The 19,655-nt window shown below is 50.4% G+C and overlaps 5 protein-coding genes and 1 non-coding gene across 6 annotated transcripts; 3 read left to right on the top strand and 3 right to left on the bottom strand.

Annotated features, from left to right (window-relative positions):
- Nucleotides 1-939: 939 nt before the first annotated feature.
- DEU56DRAFT_917140 (cell morphogenesis N-terminal-domain-containing protein) lies at nucleotides 940-8,500 on the top strand (the record flags this gene model as incomplete). The annotated part of the gene is made up of 10 exons (XM_041357954.1): nucleotides 940-976; nucleotides 1,030-1,424; nucleotides 1,459-1,842; nucleotides 1,897-2,360; nucleotides 2,410-2,533; nucleotides 2,582-2,719; nucleotides 2,770-2,970; nucleotides 3,025-5,427; nucleotides 5,477-5,628; nucleotides 5,677-8,500. The coding sequence occupies 10 exons, from the start codon at nucleotides 940-942 to the stop codon at nucleotides 8,498-8,500; spliced, it is 7,122 nt and encodes a 2,373-aa protein (XP_041203933.1).
- Nucleotides 8,430-11,478, bottom strand: DEU56DRAFT_38795 (histidine kinase-like ATPase). The gene is made up of 14 exons (XM_041345961.1): nucleotides 11,374-11,478; nucleotides 11,177-11,314; nucleotides 10,953-11,125; nucleotides 10,803-10,896; nucleotides 10,615-10,749; nucleotides 10,327-10,564; nucleotides 10,174-10,267; nucleotides 9,971-10,124; nucleotides 9,792-9,918; nucleotides 9,533-9,739; nucleotides 9,366-9,480; nucleotides 9,160-9,316; nucleotides 8,945-9,106; nucleotides 8,430-8,895 (listed from the first exon to the last, which is right to left on the bottom strand). The coding sequence occupies exons 1-14, from the start codon at nucleotides 11,470-11,472 to the stop codon at nucleotides 8,629-8,631; spliced, it is 2,160 nt and encodes a 719-aa protein (XP_041203932.1). The 5' UTR covers nucleotides 11,473-11,478; the 3' UTR covers nucleotides 8,430-8,628.
- Nucleotides 11,479-11,577: 99 nt separating this feature from the next.
- Nucleotides 11,578-11,660, bottom strand: DEU56DRAFT_t99. Its single transcript has one exon. It is a non-coding gene; the product is annotated as a tRNA-Glu (tRNA).
- Nucleotides 11,631-17,120, top strand: DEU56DRAFT_904034 (CHAT domain-containing protein). Its single transcript, XM_041356659.1, has 11 exons — nucleotides 11,631-11,889; nucleotides 11,943-11,980; nucleotides 12,039-15,978; nucleotides 16,039-16,061; nucleotides 16,153-16,222; nucleotides 16,346-16,462; nucleotides 16,569-16,586; nucleotides 16,634-16,796; nucleotides 16,867-16,878; nucleotides 16,929-16,979; nucleotides 17,003-17,120. Exons 1-8 carry the CDS (start codon nucleotides 11,857-11,859, stop codon nucleotides 16,637-16,639), a joined length of 4,245 nt encoding a protein of 1,414 aa, XP_041203931.1. The 5' UTR covers nucleotides 11,631-11,856; the 3' UTR covers nucleotides 16,640-16,796; nucleotides 16,867-16,878; nucleotides 16,929-16,979; nucleotides 17,003-17,120.
- DEU56DRAFT_923485 (uncharacterized protein) lies at nucleotides 17,017-18,136 on the top strand (the record flags this gene model as incomplete). Its single annotated transcript, XM_041358530.1, has 6 exons — nucleotides 17,017-17,160; nucleotides 17,209-17,241; nucleotides 17,287-17,459; nucleotides 17,508-17,590; nucleotides 17,646-17,852; nucleotides 17,904-18,136. 6 exons carry the CDS (start codon nucleotides 17,017-17,019, stop codon nucleotides 18,134-18,136), a joined length of 873 nt encoding a protein of 290 aa, XP_041203930.1.
- An 802-nt stretch (nucleotides 18,137-18,938) lies between these two features.
- DEU56DRAFT_710697 (uncharacterized protein) lies at nucleotides 18,939-19,655 on the bottom strand (the record flags this gene model as incomplete). Its single annotated transcript, XM_041347486.1, has 1 exon — nucleotides 18,939-19,655. A coding segment is annotated over one exon (717 nt), but the record flags the coding sequence as incomplete, so codon positions are not given.

The following is a 19,655-nucleotide window of genomic DNA, read 5'->3' as shown; positions in this document are numbered from 1 at the left end:
TGGTGAAGACTATGAGTGACATCAATACACGTACGTAACATCAGCAAATCTGGACAATGTCCACTAATCCCTGCTGCCAAGTTTGAAGCATGGCACATGTTTGACATTCTCATCACAGGTTGCAACACGTGAGCCCGACTTAAGGACACGTTGTGAATGTAGAGGTCAGGATGGTGTTGCAAGGTGTTGCAGAGTGGAGAGTCCAGACTAGACAGTCAGACAGCCACATGATTCTGGGGCTTTTCAGGAGTCAGGTCAAAGGGACCTAGTGGACAGACCATATCATTCCTTCTTACTATGCGTTCGCGTGATCTACAAGCTGCCAGTGGTTGCATAAAGTTAAGTTGTACAATGTTCATATCCACCAAGAAGATTGAACTTACTCAAGCGCGCGAAGCCGCAGGTTTGACAAAAAGGTCTTTTGCAAACAACAGAGAAGTAAGCAAAACTAACAAGTTGAAACCAGCCGCAGGCTTACCATACTACAAGGACGGTTGTTCGTTTGCAAGCATAGTGTGTCTCTCCGCGTTCTCACTCTTGATAAGGCCGTGTGTGTTGACCGTGACACGGCGGCAACACAGCATGACGCGAATTGCTCAAATGGTAGAGACAAAACGCGCAACATGAAGGTGGACGCAATAGACACCGAACCACAATTTATTTTAAGTTCTTGTAGATGCTGACCGTGTATAGCCAATACCTCCTTATGCGTGATATTCTCACGGTCACGCACGCCCTTGTGTCTAGGCTCAGATCACTGGTTCATTGGACTTGTCGACGGTCGTCAAACGCAGTGGGCAGGGCCTTGGATAGGACGTGCAAACCCCTTAGTGTGTGGAGCCTCACCTGCCATCATCAAATTACTCTGGCTGCTTCCGCCTCACGACCTCCCTGAAGAACTCATTGCTGACCGCACGGACACTACTTTCGCAGTGAATCATGAGCTCCGAGGGCGTATTACAGATTACAATACCAGGTTAGAGCACATGTATCTACTTCGCTAGAAGATTTTAATGCTAAATTGCTCAGATTTTGATGATGGTGACTTCCAGTCCACCCCCATACCCTTCGGCAGGTCTGGAGGACATGGCTTTGGTGCATTCGGAAATGCAGGATCAGGCCCAGATTCACCAACTATCATGACTCCCATTGCACTTCCAGAGCGTAGCGACCGAAGCTACTTTCATAGTCGTGGCGATTCTGCAGCGTCAGAGGATTCTTTTATTTCGCAACCTGTTCGTCAGACTGGCAAGAGCTCACACACGACTCAACCTTCCATAACTGCAAGCTCTCCGTTCTCCAAGAAGCCATCTTTTGCATCCATTAGAAACGCATTCAAGAAGAACACCGATGTACCACCATTACCTCCACTAGACCACCAAGCATACCCTATTCTCAAAAACCCCTTCAAACCGCTCGACTTCGTCCTTGCCTCATCCCACCTTGACGTCTAATAAGACGTTCAATGCTACAAGTCCGCCTCATCCTCGGCCTCCGACACCTGGATCTAGCGAACCACGTCCCCGTGCTCCCTCAAGGGCAAGAGGGCATTCCACTGCAAGATCTCATCATTCTCAATCCGGGTCTATATTTCACAATTCGGACACAGGGAGCGATCATGGCCATGGATTCCCTTACTCATCCTCTCCTCCTCCCGTTCCCCGTGTGCCCGATGCATTTGGTGCTCAGGTATTTAGTAGTGATGGGCCCTCAATAATGGAGGAAGATGACCAAGTGCCATCGGGTCTTAAGATGCCATCTGATTATGCTCTGCATGCCGTTTTCATTCGGTTTGCTACTCTTGCAGAGGCGAAGATGGACGTGTTCCTTCGCGAAACACTGGTATTTCCTTTTCCTTTGATATTGGTCGGTCACATGTCATTCACGTTCCCTTAGGATCACGAACCCTTATTGTCGGACTTCATGGGTCCCTCTCTGGATCCAAAGTTTGATGACCTGATGGGCTCTTTGGGAAAGATTGCTCAAAAACATCCAAAACCCGTCATAGACTCCATTAGGCGCTGGAGACGCAGTCACAATGAAAATGTCAGTGCCGACATACTTAAGTATCACGCCAGTCAATCGCCTTTATGGACACGTGGTGCGAGAGTTCAAGAACCGTCTACCTCGCTGAATGAACGAAATTCGCTGGCGTTGATATATATCATGTGTCGCGCTTTAATTGCGGTTTTGTCCGTTTTGTCCAAAGACGCACTAGGTGATGCGCTAGGATTTACCTTGGAGGAAACAACGTTTGAGCAGTTCAAGAGACCGGATCTGAAGCTCCTTGCCCAGTCAGCTAATCATCGGCTCAATGCTGAACTGTATGCCACGCTGCTCGGACACTTGGCAAACGTTCGGTGAGTATTGCATTGTCCCGCACAAGCATCCGAACTAACTCTCTACCAGCTTCGTTAGTGTCACGGATCGTTTTCTTGGCGAGCTCGAGCCTGTGGCCAATGGTCAGGTGGCGAAGGATCTCGATACGAAGTACGAGCATCTAGTGAAGGGGCTCCGTCATGTTCAGCTGAGAGTGAGAACCATCTTACTCTTCGTCTTGTTGTGCTCATGTGTCAGCTAGGTATGGCCCCCAGAGGCATTTGAGGAAGGAGCCGAGTTTTTAGAGTTAATAGCCAAGTCCTTTGCGAATGCGCATGGTCTTCGGTTCAAGATCGCTTTTGCTGATACGTTGACTCGTCTATTGCATCCCATCGGAAAGGTATGTCATACTCCCTGACTAGTACCGATCCACGCTAACATGGCATCAAGACGGCGCAGGCCGAAGTCAATCATCCACAATGGGAAAAGGCGATCGAAAGAATCTATCCCCGAGCTAAGGAGATGATGAGTAAGCCGCGGTATTGGCATATTGCTTACCCGTTGGCTGTCACCAGCCTTTGCGTTGCACCTCATCAATACTTCCTCCGTAACTGGACGTCTTGCTTTGAGTATGGATTGTCGAAGATGAAGGTTCGATTTCGATTCCAATTAGTCAGACGCTTGTCTTGCTGACTTCTGGTTCAGGAGAAGCCTCATCGGATTCCTGTCTTGAACGGGATCGTCCGATTAATCTGGACATACCTGTACCGATGCCAAGAGCCGTTAGCGACGAGTACTGCCAAGTTGGACTCCCTCCTCAAACATATATTCCCTGCTGGACGGTCATCAATTTTCCATCATGAGGAACACCTTGAACCCTTCATCTGTATCGTGCATTTTATTCTGTCGCGTTATTTCGACTATGGGTTGGGACTCTGCATGGATTTACTCCAGGAAGCTGTCGTGAATTCCGCGTCCACGAGTAATCTCATGGGTATATTGGCTCCTGAGCGCGTTGCTGTATCATCCCAAGCTATCCTTTTGACCTTGAACGCCTTCGAACGTGAGGAACCAGCTCCTACGTGGCCGTCTAGTGTCGACTTCACTGCTGTCCCATCTTGGGATGATTATCCTTCATCTTCCGACGCTCTTCCGGCTGTAGTGGTATCCAGGCATGGTGTTCAAGAGCTGCTTGACAGGTATGGCGCTGTCATCACCGCGATCGCGCGGTCAGCCAGCCAGTCTGTGGGTCAAATGTCTATCTTTGACGAACAGTGGTCGCTGTCGCGGTTTAACTCTGTCCATGAAGAGTCTCACAATATTGTCATCTGTCGTCGTCCTGAAGGATCCTTTGCCTACCCCAACCATCTCGTGTCCCAGATATCTATGCTGCAGACATGTTTGCAATCGTGGCCGCGCTGTTTACACGCCTCTTTGCCACTCACGGAGGCTATCAATATGCTCATCCGCGGTCTTATCCATGTTGAGCCTCGGATCGGAGAAGCGGCAGCAGCGGCGTTGAGGCGCTTTATGGCTGATGGGCGGTATGCGCCTGCAGTTTTGTGCCACTTCACGACCTTCCTATTTGATCCTGCCTATGTTGGGCGGGAGGGAACCGGTGCACGGCTTGTCCTTGAGAGTAGTCGGCTTCTGAACTTCTGGATCAGTCTGGTGGAAGGTTGGGTCAAAAGTATTCTTCAGAAACCCAAGGCGGACATCACAGCTGGTGAAAAGGAGGCCATTGCCCTTCAAGGGGATGGGATTACCGCGGGTGCACTGTTTCTGTTGTCGCACGAAGCTTCCACCGTCCGTTGTGCAGGGGTCAAGCTCATCCGCATACTCGCACCGTTCGTTGCTCATGTAGACGCGGACGAGGGTGCTCATGCGGGTTCCTCGATGCTTCTGAACGAACTCCTTGATTGTGATGCTCGCGAGAACCCCCATTTCCAGGGCTTTGACGAGTTATTAGACAGCTCGGAGTTGGATCGTCTGCAACAGTGGAGGCGGGCTGGGCGAAAGGATGTATTGCTGAGGATCGCCGATAGCAACTATGACAAGGACAAGAAAATATGGCGATGTGTGTTCCCTAACTTCATGCAAGCCTCGTTCCAGCAATTGTTGAAAGTTGCGGCGGACTGCCGCGCAATGATTGAGGCTGCAGCATCTCGCTACCATCCTTCGATGTTGCACCTTGCTGGTCTCTCGACTCTCAGCGGACGATTGCCGGCCGGCTCCTCTCGTGCGCCAGGCTCTGTCGATAAAGACGGGTACAAGCAAGTCAAAGACAACATGAACCTAATTGATCAATGGTATCTGTGGATCAAAATCCTGTGTGCTACGGCCACTGTATCTGATAGCCGTGGTGGTGCTCCCGTCCAAGCTAGTCGAGAACATTCACGAGCCCCTTCGGACGAGCGCGATCGGATGACAACCACACGCTCCCTCTTCAGGTATCTGACACCATTCTTAGATGTGGAATACGCCCCATTTCGTGATGCTGCTGTACTCAGCATCAGCTCTTTCCCTTCCAGTGGGTTCTCGTCGCTTTTGGAGGATTTGAATCACTTTGCTTTCCGTCAATTCTATGATGACGCCCGGTCGAAATCTGGATCTTCAGGGTCGATTGGACGATCACGACGTCAAGCTCGTCTACACTCGGCCGTTGCTCGTATCTACTTCCTCACTGCTCCTCAGCTACAGCATCAAAGATCTTCCGCAAAGCAAGATGCAATATCATGTGCCCTCAAATTCATCCGGAATATGCAAACCTTCCTCGTTACTGCAGAGAATCGTGACAACTACGCACTCCAGCGCCTGCGCCGCTATTTCTGCGGTTTGGTCGAACGGTTCTTCGATAGTCTGGCGAACCTCGCTGACTCGGAGCGATTCGTTTCACCCTATACATATACAACTCTTTACAGGCTGTGTGAAGAATGGTGCCAGTATGGTGTTCAGTCCGAATCAGCAAAGCAGCGACACATCCTCATGCAAAGAGCTGCGGCTGCGGCTGTGAATGACCCACAAGCCGAGTCAGACTCTGCCGAACGGTTTCAGCACGAGACTAAACTGCTTTCTAACGCAGCTTTGGGTGCCCTCGCTGCCCTTTGCGTAAGCATATCTTTCCATGTGTTATTCCTTACAGCTGACCTGGTAGCAGCAAAGGGCATATTATCCTTCTGAAATTAAAGGTTCATCATCACCCACGGATCGCCCTCAGGACCCTCCGAAACCTCTGGAAGCTGTTCAAATCTTGGACCGCCTTCATCATGTCTTTCAATCTTCTTACCCTCAGGTCGTAGCATGTGGAAGGTGCTTATTCACTCTTTCTAGATGTACCATTTGCTCATTCCTTTGCAGAAAAGCTCTTCGTTCCCTTATTTCCTCCGGAAAAGTGGATAAAACGTTGCTAGGCGAAGTCCTCCGACGCTCATTTATCGATTCGAATGATTCGTCGTCCAGCAGCTCTACCTTTTTCGAGGTTCTGTCCGAGGTCGCGTGCGACGTGGATGTCGGCTCATACACTTTCGCCCAAATCATATGCTTGGGTTTGACCAACCTCTGTCACGCCAATTCTGGAATTAGACGAAAGTCTCTTATGCTCCTCGAGGCCATGCATGAGCATTCCTCTGGTGTCCTGTCTTTTGGTGAATTTGAGGCTATGATTGCCAATCCTTCAAGTAGTGTGTATTTGCATGCACATCGACTAGTCACCGAACGTCTCTCCGGCGAGCATCCCAATCACGCTAATGATGTGATTACGGAAATGACTACCTTACTGATGCGCATGCCTCGTGGCGGAAATGAGAGGGTTGCCCTTCTACTATTGCAGAGCCTCGAGTCTTGGGTCCCAAACATACAACTCACACTTGATCCTGACAACGAAGCGCGTTTACATCCATCCCCAGCCAGCAGTCGTATCTTGTATCATCTCCTCACCCTCACAAAGCGATACAACGAGAGTCATTTCGAGCAAGTTGCCGCAATATGGACGCGGTTCGCAGACTACCCCAACGAGACCTACGGAGCGGCTACCGTAACTTTCCTCATCAATCAAGCTCTCAAGGTAGCCACCTCCGCATTCGTTGATTGCGCCTCCACCGTCGTAGCATGTCTTTCGCGTTCTGCTGCTGCACTGCAAGTTTACGAGCTTCTCTGCTACTACTGCGAGCCGGAACGCATGGTCCCTTCCCTTGATCACCAGCTGAAGGAGCCTCCCGGCGCAGAAGACTTCGAGCTGTGGTCTGACTTGAATGCTCAGTTTGCGGAAGAGCAGCCAAAGATACTACTAGGACCGGCGCAGTACGCGTTGATCTTACTGGGGTCTGCTGCAATGGAAGGACAGTGGACGCATGTCACTTCCATACCGGTCATTCTGCAGGCGATCTTTCCCAATCTTGACCACCGTGTCCCTCTTATGAGGATCAGGGCGCGTGGGATGCTCTTCCAGCTCTTGCGTGTTTGTGTTCCAGGCCTCGTACAGTCCAATTGCTCTGCATTAGTAGCGCAAATTAGCGCTTTGGAGGACCAGGGAGATTCAATATTTTGGAAGGACGATGATGCCAGCGATATCGTGGAAACTCGAATGAGCGCTCTGTTCTCACAGGTGTTTCCCATGCTCCAGCCCCTTGTTCCAGCCTTGGAACAGACTGTAGGCAGTCTGGCGCTAGCGTATGTGGAGCTGTGCAACATGCGGAGTCTCGCGCTTCGTTCTTTACAGGTGCTCCGCGTGTTGAAACTGCCTTTGAGTCATGCCGCGCTGGATCAGTTGCTGAGCCGTTTATCTGTTTCCATAGCGGATGTGGATCCAGAAAGACAGGCTTTTTCGGCGGAAGTCATTCGCACCATCACCTATATGGTTACACTGGATGAGCTCGACGGCACACTGCTTCCTCGTCTTTTTTGGACAACGTATGCAGTGCTGACAACTAGCGCAGAAACCGAGTACACGCAAGCCATCAAACTGTTGGCTGCATTCCTCGATCGGATTGACTTGGACGTCCCCCACATTGCAGACCTCATCCTTGCCCAGCGCCCTCGGGATTGGAACGGGTCCATCGGATTGCAGCAAGCCCTTTTGAGCGGGTTGCGTTCTGCAACGACTCTAGATGACACGTTCATGGTTCTTAGGAGACTGGCCAAGCTAAAGTGCGCCAAATTGTTCGACTCTCCCCAAAACTGGCTCCGAGACCTCTTTACTTTGTCCCTACCATGGTGCATGAACGCCATGTGTAATGACCAGCATGATGAAGCTCTAAACGACTTCTGTTCTTCGATCGCGGACTTGGCTGATGAAGATGGTCTGGAGAGCATCAATCGGATCATGGTTTCCTTCGTGAAGCGTCGGTTCAGAACCAAAGATGATTTCCTTCGTCAGTCCATTGGCAGTCTACGTGACCACTACCCGCCCGATGACTGGAGCGATATTGCTACTCTGTTGTTGAGCCTGGTGCTCAACAAGGAGAGATGGCTTCAGATATATTCAATGCACGTGCTGAAAGTCCTATTTCAGCAACGTGCTTTGCAGTCGTTGGGCACAGAGCATCTAATGCCCTTATTGCGGCTGGTGGAAGGAGATTTGGCAACGCAAGCTCTTGATGTGTTGGAGGAGCCGACGAAGATCACTGGAGGACTCACAGCTAAACAGGTCCTTCGCATGAGCATGCACGTCTCAGCACTTGCTGGCGCGGATGAGACAGACATCTTTGGTGTTCCGGAAGACTCTGGCTGGTGCATCGCACGTGTGCAACACCGACAAGCCCAATGTCGCGCCAACGTCCTTGCGGTCGCACTTATGTTCACGACATCATCACGTATATCTACCGTTCACTTCCAACCAGAGGTACAAGAACCCCTTTTCGAGGATGAGCTTGATGAAGACTTGGGAGTCCTGGTTCAGGACCTACACGAGCTAAGCGAGTTCTTCCAGAAGACCAAGCCTCAGACGCGACTCCTACCAAGTCAGCAGCTGGAGGACAGAGTCGCTTCCATCCTGGCTAGGTCTACGGACGACTCCGACGACCTTCCTCAGACTCCATTCGGAGACGTGTTCCAGATCGGTGGATCACGCGACCTTTCAGACGACTCCAGTGACGAGTCTGATACTGAGTCCGAGGTTGACGCATTCAAGTATGACTCTCCATCCTTTTACCGTACCGCTCCCAATGGCAAGGGACTGTATTAACTTAGTTTTACCACGCTTTCGTTGTTATTGATGCATTACGGAAACATTGTAGTCCACGTACATTATGGCAGCTCTAGAGTTATGTACCAGCATTCACGGATAGAAATTGCAGTATAAGTTTATCAAGTCTAACAGCGTTCGAAGACCCGGTAAAGATCTGGTAAGCTTGCCACCTGCACGACGTCGTTGTCCAACAGGAACTTGGGAGCTGCCAGATACTTGCGCATCGCATGGAATAAGATATTTTGTATGCGCCATGCCTCGGCCTTCTGGCTTTCTTGTCCATCTTGGTCAGAGGTGGGCGCTGAGACGACGGACAGTGGGGCTGGCGAGTAGAAGTACGCTAGCTCACGCATGAAAGTGCCAAAGCACTCTTGCTCAGACTCCCAGAGGACCTATGGCGACTTGGTATCGGTGAAACGACAATATGGCGTTGGAGCGTACCTGAGGTCCAAGACGCATGAGGAACATGGGTAGCTTGTCGAGGTTAGGGGTGTACTCGCGAAGGAGGTGTGGAAGCGTCTTAACATCACCAGTCTCTGAAATGTCCAAAGAGAAATACTCGAGCAGCATCTCTCGTCGGTCCATCAAGGTCTTGACGATTCGCTGTGAAAGGACGTTCAGTGTACCTGCCAAAAAGCGCTAAAATCTGACTATACATCGACAATCTCGTCCTTGCTCAAGCCGCTGCGTTCTGTGTCTTCTTCCGCATCGACTGCAAACTTGACGAGCATTCGAAGAGATGGAGAGGGATCAAGTCTGAGTCGGTTGTAGTCTCCAAATTGCAACAACGCAAGCTGATAAAACATCTCCTCCCTGCAATATCTACGTCAGCACAGGTCTTCGAAGGAGCACAACAACGTACGCTAGTGCAGCGTGATTGACCATGTAAAGGTTCTTGTTGTGTTGAATCAACGTTAGACACCTGGACAGGTCAATCACGCCGACAAATGTATGCTTCTTGATTATTTCAGTCAGGTCTACGGTTTTTATGTGAGAGCGTTTTCGTCGCGAAAGTAATCCATAGCCCACCGCGGTGTATGCGTTTGATACCGAGACGCCTGAGTTCTGTTATAGATGCAAAATGGCACGTCGATTCTTTGATGTCTCGTAACCGGATGGCTGTTACGGGCTCATCGGACTCAGTTCTCGACGGGTCAGTGACCGGAATCATCGAATCTAGTGTGCGGTCTTGCAGGGAGGTCCGGACTTTGTGCTGAGAAAGCACCTTCTTCACTGCTGAACAAAATTCTCAAATGGCAACCGGCTGAAGATTTACGCAAACGCTTACCTTGATTTCCTGATGCCCGACGATCATCCTCTGGTCCCTCATCACCTCCTTCCGCTTCATCGACATTACTCGCTTTTTCCTTGCCCTTCCGTGATCCTGATTGTGCTATGCCTCCAGTGAGTAGTGTCTGTCAATGAAAATATTTAGAGCACGGACGCAGAGTATATTTTTCTTTGTACCTGATACTCGAACACCCGTGACTGACTTTGACCAGCGAGCTTCTGCTGAATGGCATCCGATATTCGCTCGATGATGGCTTCTTCATTCAAAAAGTGGACTTCGCGCTTGGTCGGATGCACGTTGACATCCACAGATCGTGGGTCTAGGTTGATGCTGCGCGAATCCATTATTTTCATATCTCACTGGTAGGATTTGGTCTTACCTCAAATACACGAAAGGAGAAGAACCTTTTGGCAGTATACCGCTGTATGTGCTCTCAATAGATCGTTTTATACGTTGTGATTCCACGAGACGGTCTGCAGGAAACACACGTCAGAGTTTGTAAGATAGAAGCACAGTAACGGCAAAAACCGACGATTTATGAATAACAATAGCGCGGTCTTCTTGCCTTGGTAGTTTGCGTTAGTGAAGTATGCTTCTGCCGACCATGCTTCCGGATCTTCCGGATCGTCCACCTCTGTACTATCATTTGAAACAGAAGACGTTGAGACATGCAGAAGCTCTTTGGCTATGGAATGACCATATAGCTGACGAATGGCTTGTGAAGTATCTGAACAGGATGGGGTCGAGAGTTCAGGACTCATAGAACCAGACTACACGATACACTTATTACATGTCACCGACAATATTTGAGGCAACACACCTTTTTACACCCGAATGACACCTTGGAATTGTGCACAGCATATTTGGTCATGACGTCAAGTATTCGCGCGTATTCTTCAGAGGAGCTTCGGAGAGCAGATAGTCGAGTAGGTGTATTGTAGAACATGTCTTCAATCTGTGGTGAATTGTGAGATGAGAAAGAACTGGTTGACTTTCTTCGGAACATACTATGATGGTGGTTCCGTTGTTCCCAGCGCAAGGTTTCGGGTCTGGTGTATATCCCGCTTTCGACGGGACGAGAACACCGTCAGCATAAGCAGCCCTACAGGATTCCCGTCAGGGTGTGTTTATTCTTTGAACAATTGATTATATGCGTACTTCCAAGCACAGTTATTTGACTTGGTCTTCGTGATCACTGTCAGGTGTGCAACATGAGATATCGATGCAAGAGCCTCCCCACGAAACCCATAAGTAGTCAACTTGGAGAGGTCGGAAAAAGTGGACAGCTTGGAGGTAGTGAAACGCTCGGCGAGCAAGGGCAGGTCGTCTTTCTTCGAACAGGCTCAATAGAATACCTCAATGCGAATCTGGCAAATACATACACGAATGCCACAACCATTGTCCTGAATCTGAAGCAGCTTCATACCACCATCCTTGACAATGACTTGGATTGAGGTAGACCCGGCATCGAGGCTGTTTTCGAGCAGCTCTTTTAACGCAGAAGCAGGTCTGTGTATGATCTAAAAGTGACTTTCATCAGTATTCGCGTCTGTACTGCCACTAGTAAGCCAGAACGGACTTCGCCTGCTGCGATTCGGTTGATGAGGGACTCGTGAAGTCTCCTTATTGGTTGCGGGCCAGGTGGTTCCGGAGAAGGAGAGCGACGACCAGTTGCCATGCTCAGAGTCGCGAGTAGCTCAGCGCGTCGACGCGTTCAATGTTCTCTGCTGTCACGTGATTATTACATCACCATTTAAAATATTTTCACCTCAAAAAACGGACGTTCGGATACGGGGAATCGAACCCCGAGCTACCGCGAACCCTCAGTATGAGAGGCGGTAATGTTAACCATTACACCATATCCGATACCGTCAACCTCTTACTGGGTCCTCATCGCACGGAGGGTCTCACATGGACATACTACGATAGTCTACGGTATGTGTAGTCTCCTCAATCTGACAACGTCGTACAACGGTACTACAACCCAATTGCGATTTGGGACTCACCTCGAGCGCATGCCACGGTATCGGTATTTGTGTTTCAATGCGGAGTTCTCCTGTCAATGTCAACAGGTTATAAATATATACCAGCGCTCGTCAGTCGAGGTCTCATCGCTGTGCATTGGACAGCTACCGATTGCCTTCGCAGCTCCCCTCTGTCTTGGTGCTCAGACTTCTGCTCGTTTTGTGCGTATTCATCCCTTGTCTCACTCGATCGCATACTCACAAGCGAGACACTTAATAGTAAGATGGGGCAGTCACTATGCTGTGTTATGAATGTAGCAGACGATGTGGAGGAGTTGCGAGTGGCATTGCGGAGCTGTCCCCCTGGTCATCCTCGTCGATTCCAGTCTCTCGACAACCTTGCCGTTAGCCTTCGAATCAGATTCACGCAGCGGGGCGTCCTGTCCGACCTCGATGAGGCCATCGAGCTTCATCGGGCAGCACTGGAACTCTGTCCCCTTGGCCATTCCGACCGATCTGCATTTCTCCATAAGCTTGCCATTAGCCTCTATACTAGATTCAAGCAGCGGGGGATTCTGTCCAACCTCAATGAGGCTATTGAGCTCTATCGGGCCGCACTTGAACTCCGTCCCCCTGGCCATTCTGATCGATCCTCATCTCTCAACAACCTTGCCATCAGTCTTCATGCCAGATTCAAGCAGGGGGGCGTCCTGTCAGACCTCGATGAGGCCATCGAGCTTGATCGGGCTGCACTGGAGCTCCGTCCCTCTGGCCATTCCGATCGATCCGGGTCCCTCAACAACCTTGCCGTTCACATTCAATCTAGATTCGAACAGCGGGGCATCCTGTCTGACCTCGATGAGGTAATTGAGCTCCATCGGGCTGCATTGGGGCTTTGTCCCCCTGGCCATTCCGAACGAATCAAGTCTCTCAACAACCTTGCCAGCTGCCTTCGTGACAGATTCAAGCAGGGGGGCGTCCTGTTTGACCTCGAGGAGGCTATCGAGCTCTATCGAGATGCACTGGAGTTCCGTCCCCCTGGACATTCTGATCGATCCATGTCTCTCAACAACCTTGCCATCAGCCTTCGTGACAGATTCAAGGAGCGGGGCACCCTGCCTGACCTAGATGAGGCTATTGAGCTTCGTCGAGCTGCACTGGAGCTGCTTCCCCCTTCCCATCCTATTCATTCCGCATATCTCAACAATCTTGCCATCAGCCTTCGTGACAGATTCAAGGAGCAGGGCGTCCTGTCTGACCTTGATGAAGCTATCGGATTTCATCGGGCTGCGCTGGAACACAATCCCTCTGGCCATTCTGATCGATTCACCTTTCTCAACCTCGCCCTTAGCCTTCAAGCCAGATTCGTGCAGCAGGGCGTTCTGTCTGACCTCGATGAAGCCATCGACCTTCATCGGGTTGCATTGGAACTTCTTCCCCCTGGCCATTCTGATCGATCCAAGTCTCTCAACATCCTTACCAGCAGCCTTTATGTCAGATTCGAGCAGCGAGGCGTCCTGTCTGACCTCGATGAGGTCATCGAGCTTCATAGGGCTGCACTTGAACTCTATCCCCCTGGCCATTCTCATCGATCCTATTCTCTCAACAACCTTGCCGTCGGCCTTCATGCCAGATTCAAGCAGCGAGGTGTCCTGTCTGATCTCAATGGGGCCATTGAGCTTCATCGGGTTGCACTTGAGCTCCGTCCCCCTGGCCACTCTGGTCGATCCACGTCTCTTAACAACCTTGCCACCAGCCTTTATTCCAGATTTAAGCAGCAGGGTGTCCTGTCTGATGTCGAGGAAGCCATTGAGCTCCATCGAGCTGCACTGGAACTCCGTCCTTATGGCCATCCTGATCGATCCACGTCTCTCGACAACCTTGCTGGCAGCCTTCAAGCCAGATTTCAGCAGCGGGGCGTCCTGTCTGACCTCGATGAAGCCATTGAGCTCCATCGGGCTGCACTTGAACTCTGTCCCCTTGGCCATTCTGGTAGATCCAAGTCTCTCAACAACCTTGCTATCAGCCATTATACCAGATTCAAGCAGCGTGGCGTCCTGTCGGACCTCGATGAGGCTATCGAGCTCCATCGGGCTGCACTTCAGCTCCGTCCCCCTGGCGATTCCGATCGATCCGCATCTCTCAACGACCTCGCTGTTAGCCTTGAAACCAGATTCTTGCGGCGGGGTGTCTTGTCTGACCTCGATGAAGCCATTGAGCTCCATCGAGCTGCATTGGAGCTCCGTCCGCCTGGCCATTCCGATCGATCCGTGTCTCTCAACAACCTTGCTATCAGCCTTGAATCCAGATTCCTTCAGCATGATGTCCTGTCCGACCTCGATGAGGCCATTGAGCTTCATCGGGCTGCACTGGAACTCTGTCCACCTGGCCATTCTGACCGGGCCGCATCTCTTGGCAATCTTGCTGGTAGCCTTGAAACCAGATTTGAACAGCGGGGTGTCCTGCCTTACCTTGACGAGGTCGTTGACCTCTCTGACCTCGATGAGGTCATTGAGCTTCATCGGGCTGCACTGGAACTCTATCCCCTTGACCATTTTCATCGATCCACGTCTCTACTCAGCCTGGCTCTCAGCCTCTGTACTAGATTCGAGCAACTGGGTCTATTGCCGGACTTGGACGAAGCATTTGGGCTTTATTTACAACTCCCCCAAGTATCCCATACAGTTTCTCTTAGCAATATTAATGCTGCCAAGTCATGGGCTACCTCTGCGGAGCAGTTCCGCCACGATTCTGCCTTGCTAGCCTATCAAACTACATTAAGATTCCTCGATCAACACGTTGCCACTCTATCGTCCTCCTCACGCCATTTCGATGCGGTCAAGGGGGCTTTATCATCCTTTGCAACGGATGCGTTTTCGTGCAGTGTTCGTAATGGTTCTTTCACTACTGCTGTCGAACTGGTAGAACAAGGCCGTGCAGTATTCTGGACCCAGTTGGCTCGCTTCCGCACACCACTGGATGAACTTTCCATGTCAGGTGACACCGGCGCCACCTTGGCAGCAGAGTTCAAGCAGCTCAGCCTTCACCTTCGCAACGCGTTCGATAAGTCTACTGAAGACCAGTCCCAACACATCCGACAGATGACCATGCAATGGGACGACGTCGTCTCACGCATCCGCATGCTACCTCATTTTTCCCGTTTTCTCCTGCCTCCGCTGTTTTCATACTTGCAGAAGGCGGCAGAAGACGGACCGGTCATTATCGTCAACGCGAGCAAGTACAGCTGCGATGCCTTGATTATCACGAGTGCCCAAGATCCTATTCACGTTCCACTTGATATCACACAAACCGAAGTCCTAAAGCTGTCCTTAGAGTTCCAATCCCTCGCGAAGGGTTTTGGTTCATCCGATCCTAAACTTGAATTACTCAAGATTGTCAGCGTCCTCCGCAAGCTCTGGAATAAAGTTGTTGGCCCAGTGGTTCAAGTTCTCGGGGAATTGATTCTCCCTGGTTCACGCATCTGGTGGTGTCCCACCGCCGAGTTCACTCTGCTTCCTCTACACGCAGCAGGACTCTACGAGAAGAAGAGCCTAAATTTGTCTCGCTTTTACATCTCCTCTTACACCCCAACCTTGACGACACTCATTCGCGCGAGACAGCAGCTTTCTCGAGATGCCTCTACACAACGTTTTGTTGCCATTGGTCAAGCAAACCCGGACGGGGGGACAGAACTTAAATGTGTCGCTTCTGAGCTAGCCGTCGTCGCTCAGCGTCTCGCACCCGTTGTATCCTTCACATCGCTCGAGGACAGTGATGCGACAGTGCAAGGAGCATTCGACGCATTGGGCCAGAATCAGTGGCTTCACCTGGCCTGCCATGGAATACCAAATCCGAAAGACCCATTTGAATCTTCTTTCGCAATGCGCGACGGGCCTTTAAAGATCAGGGAGATCATCCGATCTCACTGGCAGAACCCGGAGTTTGCATTCTTATCGGCTTGCCACACTACCGTGGGTGATAAGTCGAGCCCAGATGAAGCAATTAATCTCGCTGCGGCGATGCAATTCTCTGGATTTCGCAGCGTGATCGGTTCCATGTGGACTGTCGACGACGACGTTGCACGCCAGGTTGTTTCTGTGTTTTATGAACATCTGATTGATGGTTCGGGGAGATTGGACTGCACGCGCGCTGCGGTAGCATTGCACAAAGCTATGAAATCGTTACGCAAGAAGATTCCGCTGGAACAGCAGATTGTGTTTGTACATATAGGTGTCTAGTTTGAACGAATTTAATGGACTGACTGCACCATCCGTTGTCAGTGTCTCAGACTGCGATCTCGAAGGTTGGTGATACGCGTGAAATTAAAGTTGATTAATGGATGCGGAGCGATCCACTGAATGTATTAACTACAGGTAACATACTTCCAAGCGCAGGCAATTTAGCCTTGCTCAGTCAACTAGGACTCTAGGAGGTACTACACAAGATGATCAATTAGCATGGGCAGTAAGTTGTTCTCCTTGCGAATGCATCAAGGCCTTACAGTAGCCTATTTGTACCTATTTGCTCAGGCCAAATCATACCGAAAATACCTCGTGACCAGTCACAGCCTCACCTAATGCTTTGCAGATTCGTGCTCTCACTAGAGAGATTTCTGGAATCGTTCGGAGCATCCAGCGAGTGCTGCAATCTGCGAGCAAACTCATAGCGCCAGGTGATGATGCGCTCCCGAAGCTGTTGAGACAGGTGAGGAGGCTTTGATGTGACTGGTCACACCGACACTGTGGGTATTTTCGGTATGATTTGGCCTGAACAAATAGGCTCTGTGGAAAAAAAACATGCGACTGCGCAGTTTTTTATGCAACACACTGTAAGTTTTAACAGATCGCCGGTGGTAAACTTGTCTGACCTACTTAGTTGTAGGAAGACTGAATAGAATGACATTGACGTTCCTGCTGGTTCCTCATGTTCATGTATGCCTCATGCATATGGTTCGTTGGATGTCGTTATTTTGCAATGTACAGGCTTGTACAGTACAGCCGTCAGGCTTCGGTCCGAGACGAGTTGTGTATGCCTCATGGCCCGTACGCACAACCCATTGCCCACTAGATCTAGATTTCACAAGCTTACATTACAAAGAGCGCTCACAGAACTCACACACCGAGCGGTTAAAAGTCATTACAAAGAGCACTCACACAACTCACACACCGATGATAGCGGTTAAAAGTCTACTACTCTCAGCACTGAACATTTCTCACCGCTCCAGCGCGCAGTCCCATTGCTACCATTTACCTTTCTTCATGGATTCTTCAAAGATAAAAAAGAAGATCAATCGCTTTCGAATTCTCATCATAGGAAGAGCGAATGCAGGGAAAACTACCATCCTCCAGAGGGTGTGCAATACAAAAGAGAACCCTGAAATATTTAATAGCACGGGGGAAAAGGTGCGCATTATGATGCTAGTACAGTTATAGCTGTCTCATCGACATCAGATCGATGCCGCTGTTTTGACAACATCTAGAGAGGTAACGTGTACCATTAGTCGGCAACATAAACTGACATTTTCTCAGCGTGGAGAGCACGACATCGCAAACGAAATGATATTCCGAAACAACCCAGGATTCATTTTTCACGATTCGCGCGGCTTTGAAGCAGGCGGGGAATCCGAGTATGACAAGATGAACCAATTTATCGCAGACCGTTCGAAGGAAGGAAACTTGAAGGATCGAATTCACGCTATATGGTAATTGGTCGAGTTGGCGACATTCACTGGCTCACTGCTTTGGCATAGGTATTGCATACCTATGGATCAGGCAAGCAGGTGTTTTACTGAAGCCGAAGTCAAATTCTTCTCCCGCTGCGACACTGGAAGCAGTAAGCTTTGGACCTGTCCGTTAATCATCGACTGATTCGCGACTTGGATCCTCAGTTCCAGTTATCGTACTATTTACCAAATTCGACGCACTGTACGCTACCGAATTCACACGACTGACAGAAAACGGAATGTCGAGGAAAGATGCCAAACGACTGGCCCCAAAGCACGCCGAGGACTCATTTGCGAACGGGACACAAGTCAAGTTTCTATACGACCCAAAGACCATCCGACGGCCTCCAAAATGCCACGTCTGCCTCCCAGGTAAGCTGTAGATCATCGAAGTCTGATACATGATGACTGTTGATCCATTAGACATGAACAATGATGATGCTAATTGCGGGCCACTCATCGAACGGACCGCTGGAACTTTGGACGATCGAGTCCTTCAGCAATTATTCGTCTCGACTCAGCAGACCAACTTAGAACTCTGCATGAGATATGCAGTTGAGAAGTATCTACCCATCATTTGCCTGCCGCGAGCATTATTGACTATCGTCCAGGACGCTTGGAGAGCTTGTTGCCCCAGATGCGAAAATCTCATCTGAGGATGCAATAGCTGAATTGGGTTACTGGTTTCCACATCTTCGGGTAAGATTATGGGAATGTTCGAAAGTTGCTCTCATTTATATGTTGGGTGTTTTTTTACAGGTAGTACGTCTGTTGATCCTCGTTCGCGTTCGAGTCATGCTGATCCAAGTCGCTGCCCACTCTTCGCAGGAAGTGAGTGTCTTGATCCTCCGTTGAGCTCGAGTCATGCTGATCCAAGTCGTTGCCCACTCTTTGCAGGACGTGAGTGTCTTGATCCTCCTTTGAGCTCGAGTCATGCTGATCCAAGTCTTTGCCCACTCTTCGCAGTATGTGAGTGTCTTGATCCTCCTTTGAGCTCGAACCATGCTGATCCAAGTCGCTGCGCACTCTTCGCAGTTTGTGAGTGTCTTGATCCTCCTTTGGGCTTGAGTTATGCTGACCCAGGTCGTTACCCACTCTTCGCAGCCTGTGAGTGTCTTGATCCTCCTTCGAGCTCGAACCAGGCTGATCCAAGTCGTTGCCCACTCTTCGCAGGTTGTGAGTGTCTTGATCCTCCTTCGAGCTCGAGCCAGGCTGATCCAAGTCACTGCCCACTCTTCGCAGTTTGTGAGTGTCTTGATCCTCCTTTGGGCTTGAGTCATGCTGATCCAGGTCGTTACCCACTCTTCGCAGCCTGTGAGTGTCTTGATCATCCTTCGAGCTCGAGCCAGGCTGATCCAAGTCATTGCCCACTGTTCGCAGGCTGTGAGTTTCTTGATCCTCCTTCGAGCTCGAGCCACGCTGATCCAAGTCGTTGCCCACTCTTCGCAGTATGTGAGTGTCTTGATCCTCCTTTGAGCTCGAGCCATGCTGATACAAGTCGTTGCTCACTCTTCGCAGGACGTGAGTGTCTTGATCCTCCTTTGAGCTCGAACCATACTGATCCAAATCGTTGCCCACTCTTCGCAGGTTGTGAGTGTCTTGATCCTCCTTCGAGCTCGAGCCAGGCTGATCCAAGTCGTTGCCCACTCTTCGCAGGTTGTGAGTGTCTTGATCCTCCTTCGAGCTCGAGCCAGGCTGATCCAAGTCGTTGCCCACTCTTCGCAGGCTGTGAGTTTCTTGATCTTCCTTCGAGCTCGAGCCATGCTCATCCAAATCGTTGCCCGCTCTTCGCAGGCTGTGAGTGTCTTGATCCTCCTTCGAGCTCGATCCATGCTCATCCAAGTTGTTGCCCGCTTTTCGCAGCGTGTGAGTGTCTTGATCCTCCTTTGAGCTCGATCCATGCTGATCCAAGTCGTTGCCCACTCTTCGCAGTATGTGAGTGTCTTGATCCTCCTTCGAGCTCGAGCCATGCTCATCCAAGTCGTTGCCCACTCTTCGCAGCCTGTGAGTGTCTTGATCCTCCTTCGAGCTCGAGCCAGGCTGATCCAAGTCGTTGCCCACTCTTCGCAGCCTGTGAGTGTCTTGATCCTCCTTCGAGCTCGAGCCAGGCTGATCCAAGTCGTTGCCCACTCTTCGCAGCCTGTGAGTGTCTTGATCCTCCTTTGAGCTCGAGCC

This window comes from Suillus clintonianus (genome assembly GCF_016758775.1).
Source record: "Suillus clintonianus strain FC179 chromosome Unknown DEU56scaffold_100, whole genome shotgun sequence".
Lineage (NCBI taxonomy): Eukaryota > Fungi > Basidiomycota > Agaricomycetes > Boletales > Suillaceae > Suillus > Suillus clintonianus.
Note: the sequence above shows the minus strand (reverse complement) of the source record. Positions and strands in the feature narration are given on the sequence as shown.

What these genes read in the sequence shown, in the direction of transcription:
- DEU56DRAFT_38795 (XM_041345961.1), bottom strand. Translation starts at nt 11,472, where the DNA reads ATGGCAACTGGTCGTCGCTCTCCTTCTCCGGAACCACCTGGCCCGCAA. An exon ending in TATCAAACGCATACACCGCG is followed by an intron (nt 9,481 to 9,532) that starts GTGGGCTATGGA and finishes TAAAAACCGTAG; the next exon opens with ACCTGACTGAAATAATCAAG. An exon ending in TCATGCGTCTTGGACCTCAG is followed by an intron (nt 8,896 to 8,944) that starts GTACGCTCCAAC and finishes AAGTCGCCATAG; the next exon opens with GTCCTCTGGGAGTCTGAGCA.
- DEU56DRAFT_904034 (XM_041356659.1), top strand. Translation starts at nt 11,857, where the DNA reads ATGTCAACAGGTTATAAATATATACCAGCGCTC. An exon ending in ATAAATATATACCAGCGCTC is followed by an intron (nt 11,890 to 11,942) that starts GTCAGTCGAGGT and finishes TTGCCTTCGCAG; the next exon opens with CTCCCCTCTGTCTTGGTGCT. An exon ending in ATGATCAATTAGCATGGGCA is followed by an intron (nt 16,223 to 16,345) that starts GTAAGTTGTTCT and finishes AATGCTTTGCAG; the next exon opens with ATTCGTGCTCTCACTAGAGA.